This window comes from Ceratotherium simum, chromosome 30, assembly GCF_057802395.1.
Source record: "Ceratotherium simum simum isolate JZ-2026a chromosome 30, ASM5780239v1, whole genome shotgun sequence".
NCBI classification, from domain to species: Eukaryota; Metazoa; Chordata; class Mammalia; order Perissodactyla; family Rhinocerotidae; genus Ceratotherium; species Ceratotherium simum.
The window spans coordinates 11,686,640-11,698,887 of NC_141929.1; the positions used below are offsets into that span (position 1 = coordinate 11,686,640).

Consider the following 12,248-nt stretch of genomic DNA (forward strand, 5'->3'; position numbering starts at 1 on the left):
ATGATACTTAGAATATGCATAAACCAAGATGAGTTTTATACATTGCTGCTGTGACTGAAATGTATAATGATCATATCTAGTGGATCTTTTTTATGCTAGGCCCTCAAATCATACAATTTCAATTAATCAAAAGTAGTTGTTGAAAAGGATTAATAGTTTAATTTGTAGTTGATCACCCTTCAATATACACCAAGTCTCAGATAACTGTGGAAAAAGTGATATAGCAATCTTTAAATAAAGAATGTGAGGTTTTATCTTTAACCCATCGGTAAATTTTAAGACTGACCAGAAAAGAAGTTGAAGGAACTGCCTATTTAGAAATATTCTCTGAAAGATCTATGAATGCGCCCCTCTTTCCTGTGCATGCACACTCACACACACACACACACACACACACACCCCTCTCTCTCTCATTGATCTCTCTTCCATTAGTCTCATTATTGTACTTTGTATTAATTTCTATTGTAGCAATTATTAGAAAGTGTTGTCTTTATTTGTTCACATATCCACCTCTTCACTGTGTTGTAGGCTCCTTAATGGAAAAAATATTGCTTCATTCATTTTTCCAACCCTAATGCCTAAGAGAGTCCCTGGCACAGGGTTAGGATCCCAATAAATTTGGCTGAGTGGATGAATTGCTCAGATTTCCAAATGGTACATGTTTCTTCCCCTGCAGAGGGCAAGTACGTATTTTTCCCCAGAACTATGTAGTGATTAAATGTGATTCCTACAACTGGACTACATCAGTGTAGACTTCAACATCTATAAAAGAATAATTAGTAGGAATCACTCTTATTGGTTCTAAAATTGATCTAAGGTTTTCATCAGGTGGTTAATCTTTCACAGTAACTGATTTGGAAGTGGTGATCCAAAGTCTCAGCTTCATTGGAAGTAATTTTGTTTTTCACTGAAAGTTGGAAGCCGGGCGAATGGAGTGAGTGCAGTAGGTCGTGTGCGGGGGGCCAGCAGAGCCGGAAGATCCAATGTGTCCAGAAGAAGCCCTTCCAAAAGGAGGAAGCAGTGTTACATTCTCTCTGCCCAGTGAGCACACCCACTCAGGTTCAAGTCTGCAACAATGATGCCTGCCCTCCAGAGTGGAGCCTCGGGCCCTGGTCTCAGGTAACTGGGAAAGACTTGGAGTCACTGGTCTCGTTCCTCGTGGAAAACGCAGGTTGCCAAAGTCGAGGTGGTGTCTTTGTTCCCTAAGGGGATCTCAGCTTTTTATACCTTCATGGGAATCACACTGAGTTAACGTGATAGGCCATTTTAATTAGCATTTCTAGTGATTCTTAACGCATCCTGAAGTTTGGGAACCTCTGTACAATAACTTAGAATCTTCCTTAGAAGTCCAGAAATTAGTGTGAGGGGGCTATTTAGGCTAGACTGGTGAGCACAGCTAGACAAGATTTGAATGTTGGAAGACGGGCAGATGAAACTAGCTACTGAATTCTCCAAAGCAGATGGAAAATACGAAAACAAAGAGTGAGGCATAGAAAGGACATTTAACTCTTGCTTCAGTGGAAAGAGGTGGGGTTAGAAGAATACAGAGAGGAGTCGGGCGTAAAGAATGTTGAAGGTGACTGCCAATCTGCATTTAAGTCCTCTGACTGGAGGAAGGATTTCTCCTACTGGCTGCAAGGGATTATTCTGGGCATTTGGTTCTAATGCTTAAAAATAGTTTTGCAAATACTTTATTAATGTATTCTCAGCATTTACCTGGAAGAAAATCATTTGAAACTAGCATGCAAATGGCATTTTGTTTTCATCTCAAGTGTTCCAAGACCTGTGGGCGAGGGGTGAGGAAACGAGAAATCCTGTGCAAAAGTTCTGCCACAGCAGATGTCCTCCCCGAGAGCCTGTGCTCCAGCATCCCGAGACCAGAGTCACAGGAGGGCTGTGTCCTAGGACGATGCCCCAAAAACAACCGGCTGCAGTGGATCGTCTCTTCATGGAGTGAGGTATGAGTTTAGATATACTGCTGGGGTTTTTTTGAAATGCTCAGCTCACCCAGCAGCATCCAGATGCTGAAATCTCCTGTCTGTTCCACACATATATACCAGATGCTTACCAATTATCCACTCTTCCTTCCTGATTTCTTCATCGAACATGGATAAAGCACCCATCACACTGATTGGGCCTATGCCTGGGCAGTGGAGGTACAAAACTTCTTAAAGCATTCATATAGAAACATGGGCAAGGGGTGTGGAGTGCTGTGATGGGGTCTGTAATTCCATGGGAGAGGTTGAGGTCCATCCAACCCTGACTTCAGGAGGTATCCTTGTCAGAAGAGATTTTCTAGGCAGTGTGAGCCTGAAGGATGAGCAGGAATCAGGCCAAGGTGGGATTCAGGATATGTTGTTCCAGAGAGAGGGGGCATTCTATATGAGGGAGAAATGAGAGAATATAACACAGTCAGAATGGAATGGTGGCGGGGGTGGGGTGTGGAAGCTGGAAATGTCATCAGGCACAGATCATGAGGGCTTTGAGTGACAGACTAGAAATATAAACATTGGGGAGCCAATTAAAATTTTACATAAAGAAGTGGAACAATCAAGTTTTCATTTTAGAGAGAGGGAAACCGATGCAAAGCAGGCAATCCCAGAGGCAGGAAAGGTATTTGTGTGGGTATTGCAGGAATTAAGATGCAAGTGTTTCAGGGATGGAGAGAAGCAATATCTTTGCGAGTTCCTAAAGAGGCCATTTGGTACCTCCAGGCATATGTGGGAGTAGGGGAAAAAGAAGACTGGAAGATGCCTCCTAGATTTCTGGCTTAGGGAACTCAGTTGAGTTCACAGGTACAGGAAACACGAGAAAAGGAGCCCAACCTGAAGTGTGCATCGGTAACATGTGAGGCGAGGTCTCTGCTCTTCAGGAGCTCACAGTCCGGTGAGGAAGACAGATGCCAAGAAAGAGAAAGGTCAATTGTGGGCATGGTGTGGTCCAGTAGAGGAGGAGCTTCCATCCCAATAGCCACTGGATCTTTCCCATCAGTGCCCTTTTATTCTATCGTAGTGATAAGTATATAGTACGTCCATCTCCCTTCTCACACATTTTCTTTAAGAGACATTGTACTCTAATGGCTAATACTTGTGCTTAACTCAGACTTACCCCATTGGAATGCAGCCTTCAGTATTTACTCAGGGTGTGATCTTGGGCTAGCAACTTAACAGGGCTAAGCCTCACTTTCCTTGTCTGTACAATGGAGCTGTTGTAAGTATGAAGCTCAGTGTCACCCTTTATTTCTATAGAAAGTTACACTGATCCCAGTTCTTACTGATTTATTCACTTTATCAAGGTCCCATACATCATCCTATAATACTATTTAAAATACTTAAAACAGAAACAAGTTTTCTCATACTTATTTCCTTAGCCTCCATCCTCCTCTACCCTGCCCCCTTTTTTCCTGCCATAACATGGCATCAGGTTATATCTCAGCCAAGGGAGAGGAAAGATAAAAATACAGGATAATTGTTACAGGAGGTTCTTTCCACTTGGCTGCCTCTAACCCTCATCTCTGTGCTCTGCCTCCTTGGCATAGACTCCCAGCTCCTCAGAGAGGCCTCAGGTAGACCTGGACCCACAGGTGTTTAACCCCAAACCTGGACATCCAAATAAACACTACACAGAGACCCTCATCTCATCCTCTGCCGATCTTTTCTCTTGGACTTTGTCTCACTCACATCCATGTGGTATCTCATGGTCCCTGCTCACTGTGGTATTACAGTGCCTCATGGTGCTAATGCGCTCTGTGACTTTGGGAAAGTCACTCAAATTCTCTGGCCTCTGGGTCCTCACCTATCACATGAGGGACTTGGTTGCTGTATCTTTAGGATCTTTGTGTGCAGGTGGTTGACCTGCCATCATCCCATCCCTCAATTTCTCATAGATAGTGCATCCTTATGTTGGAACACATCTGCTCAGCAGACTTAACTGTGGAGTTCTGTAGGCTTATACCTTTCTTGGCTCCTAGTGTTCCGTGACCTGTGGTTTGGGTGTGAGGAAGAGGGAAATGAAATGCAGCGAGAAGGCCTTCCAGGGAAAGCTGATAACTTTCCCAGAGCGAAGATGTCGCAATATTAAGAAACCAAACCTGGACTTGGAAGAAACCTGCAACCGAGGGGCTTGTCTGGCTCGTCCAGTGTACAATATGGCAGCTGGATGGTATTCATCGCCATGGCAACAGGTGAGCACTTGCAGATTTGGGAGGTTTATATTTAAGTGAGATTCGAAAAAAGGAGGTAGTCCGTCAGTGGCTGCTTTTAGAGACCCATCCAAACATAAAAAACAAAGGGCTCGAGTTCTGGAGGCAGAATGGCTTGAGTTCTTGGGCCAGCTCCACCACCTGTGTAGCCCTGGGCAGGTTACATAATCTGTGAGCCGGTTTTCACATCTAGAAAACGGAGATGATAACATCTTGTGGAGTTGGGGTTTTTTTCTCTTTTTTTTTTTTTCACCACTAGAGTCTTCTCTGTTTTAGGAATGCTGCTCACAGTTTTGACTCATTTGGTTCTTATGTTTCTGAATAATATAATAGCTAACATTTGTCACATCATTACTGTACACTATGCTAAGTATTTACATGCATTCTCTCACTTCATCCTTAGAATGATCTTACTAGTGGGTAATATCTGTGGGTCCCTCTTTATGGATGAGGCAGGTAAAGCTCGGAGAGTTAGGCAATTCAGCCAAGGACACCCAGCTTTTAAGCTCATCAGATATTAGAGGCACCCTTTTTCTCAGAAGACTTGGATGACACTTGGGTCACATTGGTTTGGTTCTTATTGTCTAGGAATGGTGTGTGATGCTAAGACTGAGAGAACAATGTGTCCTCAGGATCCAAAGCTGTGTTTCAGTCCTTGCAGCATTCCAACCAACAGACGCTGCATAGCTCTTCAAAGAACCCACTGGCTTGAGAGGTGCTTCCCACCTTGCCATTTAACATGGGCCAGGTGGAAGTGTACATGAGTCTGTTTATACGTTTATATATACATATGTGCATGCATTTGTATATGTGTGTGCATGTGTGTACATGTGTGTGTGTGCATGTGTGTACATGTGTGTGTGTGCACATGTTTTTATATATACAGGTGTGTGTGTCTTTGGGAGAATCTGGGAACTAAAACATGGAAGGAAATTAGCATGGTCGCATATCTCTGGCTAGACACTATGCTAGGTGCTATACGTATTGCTATGGATTTCTTATTAAAATTTTTATCATTATTTTCCTCATTTAACAGATTTGGAAATTGATTCTTATAAGGTTATTTAGGTCAAGGGTCAGCAAACAATTGCCAGCAGGCCAAATCTGCTCCCCCAACCCCTGCTTGTTATTTGTAAATAAAGTTTTATTAGAACACAGCTATGCTCATTTGTTTACGTATTGTCCTTGGCTGCTCTAGTGCTCAAAAGTAGAGTTGAGCAGTTGCAACAAAGGCCATATGGTCCTAAAGCCTAACATATTTACTATCTTGCCCTTTACAGAAAAGCTCGCCAACTCTTGGTTTAAATGATTGGATGACAATCATACATCTATATTTGAATGTTGGGCTAATTCTAAAACTCATACTCTTTCCACCCCAACATATTTTTTCCTCCGAAATATCAGTCCATATAGTAATGCTTGTCCAAGATGAAGTCTTCACCCATCTGCAATAAAATAAGGCTAGTGAATTTTTTTAAAGCAAATCAAAATAAAGGGCTGTCTTTTCCCCAGATAATATAAAGATACTTCATAACAAAAGAAAAAACAAGAAAATATTAAGTCTTCATATGTGTGTCCAGAAAAAATAAGAAAGTTGATAGTCCTTGTTAGTCATCTATTTTTTTTTTTTTTTAATTTTAATTGGTCAGTAGACTCCCTAACTTCTAGGAAGCACCATATCCACCATGCTAACTCAGCATCTGGCTGGCCACCGAGGGCCTGATTCCAAAGCTGTTTCAGGGTATCATTTCTTTTGCTGTCCTAGTTTTGAACTATCCCCTCCACGATTGCATCTGCAGAGATTATCTAGAATTCTTTAAATACTGTGATTAATGGCCTAGATGTGTCTGTATTTGTTCTGCATTCTTATTGCAGCTTCTGTATTTCTGGAAGCTCTCTCCTGTATGAGTCACTTAACTGGGAGACCCATGCTCTTGAGCGAAATAGATAGCATTGGCCTAGGACCCTTCTAATCAGATCAAATGGCTCCCATGTGTCAGAAGAGATTCTGTGGACCATGAGCACGTATACCTGGCTCTGGACAATCCCTGTTTTATTGACAGGCATCTTGGTAATGTCATGAAGCACGGGGATTCCTCCTATTTGAAGTCACTGACCTCAGAAAGGACGCCATCCAGCTGAGTGTTTCTGACTCCTTCCTCTTTTCCCTCTTCTGCAGTGCACGGTGACCTGTGGAGGAGGGGTCCAGACCCGGTCAGTCCACTGTGTTCAGCAGGGCCGGCCTTCCTCAAGTTGTCTGCTCCGTCAGAAACCTCCGGTGCTCCGAGCCTGTAATACCAACTTTTGTCCAGCTCCTGAAAGGAGAGGTAAAGGGCCCCGCGCTCCAGTCAATTTTACTCGTCTTCAGAGAATTTTTCAAACACCCGCCATATTTGCTTGTGCAGCTCGTACATTGCACCACTCCAGGGGCTGCCATTCACATCGAAGTTGATGTGAATGGCACTCCTTGCAGTGGGGTGTGCAAGACACAATGCGGGCCAGTTCCTGCTCCAAAAGATCTCATCTGCACAGCGTTGCAGGGAACATTTAGTTCTATGATAAGGCTTTTTAGCCGCTAATTCTTACTTTGAAAGGGGAAATGGTAATCTTGCAAGTCCGTTTTTCTAAACTAAACTAGTTGAACCTATGAGAAAGTAACCACTGTCTGCCAGAGACTATGCTAATCAGAATGCACGAGTCAACAAGAAGTGCCCTCAAGGAGTGCTCATTGTAATTGAGGAGACAGATAAATTACACTCAATTACAATGAATATGTAATATCCTAAGACTACACCTACATGAAGTTCCATCAGTGAATGCTGATAGAAAAATGGGAAATTCAATTATCTGAATGAACTATACCATTTCTCACTAGTATGACTTATTTTAAAGTAATCTAACGAACACCATGACATATTTTTTCAGCCTAATCAGATTTCTTTGTGCTCAAAAATCATTTTCCATCATGTACCTGCTGAGTTTTCTTTTTATCCAATCACAGCTTTTCCAAGACTGTCTAATTTCTTCTGCCACATTTTCCAACTTGTGGAAAATCAGATTTGGGCCTGTTACTCATCTGCTCTGCCCTGTCCATATCACCTCCCATCTCTAAATTGTTGTTATTATCTACTCCTTAAAGTCTTAGCTCCAGGCTCGGGGCATCAATTCTCCCTCCTCTGCTCTCTCTCTCCTATCTTATCTGAGCCTTGCACAAGACCAGAAAACTAGTTATATAGAAGTTGCTCAGAGCCAGATCACCTCTAGGCAATGCTAGATTTCTATAAACCTGCAGCCTTTCTCAGCAAAAAGCTTATGGAAAAAGAAACACACATTTTGAGCACTTCTCCCAGACCATCTCCTCCTTTCTTCACCGTCGATAATTTCAAATTCCACCCTTTAGTCAGACGGCCACAGATGAACCCACATGTACAGGACTGTAGGAACCAGATCCTAGGGCCTTGTCAGTCATTGTAAGAACTATACCTTTCACTCTGGGTGGACGGGAGCTAACGGGAGAGTTTGTGGCAGAGATGTGACGTGAACTAGCTTATGTTTTAAAAGTATCACTGGGGCTACTATGAAATGGGGTGTGTGTGTAAAGAAAATTAGAAGCAGAAGAACCGAAGATTGAAGAAGGAAATGTAGGCAGTTCTGAATCATAGAAAGATAGGATCTAAATTAAGAGCAGCTGGAAATGAAGCAGAAGAGATGAGAGCCTTGCACATCATGACCAAAAGCACAGTGGGGAGCCACTGAAGGATGAATTTGGAAAGGACATGGTTGGGTGCCCATGAGTGGTGTGTAGTTCTGGCTGAGTTGAGGGTAAAGTCAACTTAAGGCTTACATAGAGGAAGGGGAAAACAACTCCGGCTAGAAATGAGAATATTTATTCACGTATGGAGTAGACTCTAAATACTGTTGAAGTCACATCTTTGAGAATTCAGTAAAACAACAGAGCCCCGCCTCCTAAATGTGCATTCATGTTTACATAAAGAAAATTTTACATACAGTTTCATGTGTGTTCTGTGTCTCCTGAGGCCCTTCTGGGTAAGAATCCCTGATGTACAGTCTTCTGCTTCCAACAGATAATCACATCTGTAATCTTATTTAAACAACTAAAGAAGTTAGAAAGGACTGGTGCTCACTTAAATTCACTTATTTGCACATTGGCCACGAGAATTATTTAAAGTTACATAGAGTGTTGCAGGTGGGCCTTAAATCCAGGCGTCCTGACTCCCAATATATTAGTCTCGTTGCTCCCCAAAGTAACATGCGTGGACCGGCAGCATCACCATCCCCTGATGCTTGTTAGAAATATAAATCTCAGTCCTCACCTCAGACTTTCTGAAGCAGAATCAGTGGTTCAACAAGCTCCTTGGGGGATTCCTTGTGCATACCCTTAGATGCAAAATGGTACCTCCCCAGCTATTTGGGGAGGATTAGACATTAACCTCTAGCTAGATATGACTTTTTTTTTTTAAGATCCATTTTCCCCCCACTGGTTTAAATTTTGTTAATGGTCATAGTCCTTTAAGGTGTCCTAATCCTGCACCCTCCTACCCAAGTCCTAATGTATGATGGAAGAACCACTCAGAGGCACAAGGCAGGTGGAGCCAACATGTTTGTTCTGTAAGCCCTCACCTTAAGAAAAAGGCTAAGAGCCTTTTCCTAACACGCTAAATATATTTTCTCATTTTAGAGGATCCATCCTGTGTAGATTTCTTCAGCTGGTGTCATCTAGTTCCTCAGCATGGTGTCTGCAACCACAAGTTTTATGGTAAACAGTGCTGCAAGTCATGCACAAGGAAGAGCTGATCTTGCTGGCCTCTCCAACACAGTAGGGCCAGGGTCTTACCTTTCAACCTCTGGAGAGACCAGCCACCTTTCAGATAGAAAGCTGAACGCTGCAAACCAATTGTGAGCTGCAGTATTTGAGGAGCTGGCTCTGAAGAACAGACTGCCTCTTTATTCACTTCCCCAAAGCACATGGTACTCTGAAGCACTTGAAAATGGGAAGCGATGACAAATCTGACTTACAAAAAAACAAAAACAAAGCAACTTTGATTTGCACTGTTACATGCAAGAAATGATGAATCACGCCGACATACATCAAATTTATAATTTTGACAAAGTGAGAATCTTGTCAACTTTCGGACATCAACTTTGGGACAGATTCCCCTTTGAACGTCAGAGGGTTCCATGACAGACATCTGTTTTGAAAAGGTCCTTTAAGACTTCAGGTCAAAGACTGAGACTTGGAGCAATCAAATATGGATGGAACGCCTTGCCTAACTGTTACTTGGAGCTCACAGTTTGACTGAACTGTGGACACGTTAAACCAGGAGTTATACAAGAAGCCAAATGGTGCTCATGATCGTGCTTGCTGCTGGACTAGCAAGCTTCATGTTATGTTTATTCAGTGTGTGTGTGTTGTTTTTATTATTTTGTTTAAAGTATATTCTGCTTATCGAGAGTCTCCAAGACTAAAATTCACAACTTGAAAAGTGTTCCAAGAAATATTCTGAAAACAGGGCAACGTGGACTGTTTAAGGTCTCCATTTAATTGAAATTCACACTCTGAAAAAAACAACACTCCTATGAAAGGCAGATATTGACACCCTACACATTATATCAACCTGGTAACTTTTGGTGCTAGCTGAGTAAGTGCACAGGAGCCTCAAGTTTGCTCTTTGGGAATCAGAATTGGTGAGATGTCCATTCCTGGTAAAAATCTAGGAGGAGCTAAATAGCAAAAAGCAGTGTTTTGAAGGAGAGGAGACCATCATTTATAATGCTCCCTATATATCAGAGCTGCTTGGGAAATTAAAGGCCACGTGGTTTTTTCCTACTAACTGACATGTCTAAATTTGCCCTGATTTAGTTAACAAGAACAAAGTCACGGTGGCAATAGAAAAATCCATCTGTCTTCTTGCTACGTTGATGTTAATAAATCATAATATGCCAAGAGCCTTCAATGAATAAGAGTATTTTATGATCTTTCAGATGATATTTTCAGTCTTCAGAAGCCAGCTGTTGGTATGCACTAATGAGCTTAAAATTGTTCTCAATTGGAAAAACACCACACTATTTTGCCAAAACCAAAGTAACTTACATGACTGTGTCCTTCTGTAATTTTTTGAGATGTGGTTATAAAGGGCATATTTATATAATTCTACTCTATTCCTCAATTTCTTTGATGAATGTAACCCAATTTTACTGCTTTAAAAAGTCTCAATTCAAACAGGGGTTTGCCAGCTCAGCACAAACAACTAGACAGCGGTTTGTTAAATTCAGAGCATCCTTTCTTCTCATTCTAATTAAAATCATGCATTCTCAAGTCTCAGAAATATAATGATTAGAATATTCTCTCAATCTACATGGCTTAGCCTAAAGTAGTGGCCATTTTATCATCAGAAAAAAATAGCTCCTCATCACCACCCCGTTGCCCTCTGAAAAATTGCAAGTTATTTGTTTCTTTATATAATTATCATTATTTTATGGAAAAATTAATTTATTAATAACCTATTCTTATGTGTTCTCATTTCTCTGAGTAAGTGATATTAATTCTGAGGGAAAATGTTGAATAAAACCATGGGCTATAGAGAAAAGTCAAAATATATGTGTAATATTTAATTATTTTATAAGTTTTATAATAAAGTGTTCTGTTTCTTTATCTTCGAAACTTGTTAAGTTCTTGAATAAATTAATGAGAAGTCAGTTCTTTCCAAGGTGATTTAACTGTATAAATCTTGACTCAGAATCTCAGAATAATTTCTCAATGAAAACTTGAGAAAAAGTTGGGGGAGAAAGATAAGATATTAATTAATGATTTTTCTTGTGTATGAGGAAATCAGAAACCATCAAATTCTAGGATGAAATAGATGACATATTTACCATCTTATGGAGATACTGAATTATTTTTTTCTACTCTAATGGTCACGTCAACATTTATTTATGGAAATCATCCAAGTTAGATAAACACAAATGTAGTTGGTTTTCTCTTCATTTTTTTCGATTTGAAAGGCATTCTGGTAAAATATTTCTGCAGAAAGAAAGAGTGGAGGGGGGGAAGGGAGAAAAAATAAATTAAAAAGCAATTGTTCTCAGCTTTTCCAAATTTTGAATCATCAGCCCAGTGGAGAATCAAAATTATCTGGGCAAAGGAAGTCCAATTGACCTGAATATACAGTATTTCCCCCGAATATGTGATTACATACATTCATATATATGTATGTATATGTATATATGTGGATCATTTATGCATGCATATCTTTAAAATATATTTAAGAGGACTTTTATATGAGTTATTGCTATTTGGCAAACATATAAAAGAAATTATGGTCAAGAATGAAAAATGGAATGGATGGCAGAAGAGAAAATGTACCTTTTTACCATTTGGTAAGAAAATAGTAATAAAAGCAACCATATATTAGTGTTTAATGGGTACCAGGTACTGTGCTAAACCCTTTAATCCCACAACAGCCTAGTTAGGAAGGTACCATTATCTGCCCTTTGCAGATGAAGACTCTGGGATTCACAGAGATCACATATTTGGCTCAAGGGCACATGGTCATCAAGTGATGATGACCCGGACCATCAGATTTAAAAGGTTCATCTCTTGTCATTGTTCTGCGCTACTCTGGGAGAGATTAGAAAAGAGAGAGCAAGAAGGACATCTAAGCCTTAGAACTCTTATGGCCCCTGAGATGCATGTGCAGAGGATTTGGCAATGAACAATATAACGATGAAGAATTATGGGCAGAGCTGGGATGAATTAAGATGGGGAATTGGAGACAGGAGGTAATAAATTCCCACCTAGCCTGTCTTTTCAATAAAGGATACTTTAAGACTTGTTGCATAACGAAGTGTCTTTGTTCTCTAATAACTGCTGCTCTCTGGGAGGATAGTGTTTCCTGGACAATAGAATCTGAGTGTCTGGAGCCTACAACGCCAAGTCCATTAGGATGCAGAGAGAGAGAGAAGCACAGTTCTCTTGGCATGCATTCTATACACTAGCGGTAGGAATGATGATCTCACAGCAGTGTGT

The 12,248-nt window shown here is 41.0% G+C and overlaps 1 protein-coding gene across 2 annotated transcripts in view; it reads left to right on the top strand.

Annotated features, from left to right (window-relative positions):
- Positions 1-11,247, top strand: part of ADAMTS18 (ADAM metallopeptidase with thrombospondin type 1 motif 18) — a 125,672-nt gene extending 114,425 nt beyond the window's left edge. For both annotated transcript variants that reach the window (XM_087419905.1, XM_087419906.1), the window contains 5 exons: positions 915-1,119; positions 1,773-1,958; positions 3,971-4,183; positions 6,381-6,528; positions 8,901-11,247. In XM_087419905.1, coding sequence (XP_087276031.1) covers positions 915-1,119; positions 1,773-1,958; positions 3,971-4,183; positions 6,381-6,528; positions 8,901-9,016 — 868 coding nt within the window. In that variant the 3' untranslated portion in view covers positions 9,017-11,247. The remainder of the gene's footprint in view (positions 1-914; positions 1,120-1,772; positions 1,959-3,970; positions 4,184-6,380; positions 6,529-8,900) is intronic.
- Positions 11,248-12,248: the final 1,001 nt, after the last annotated feature.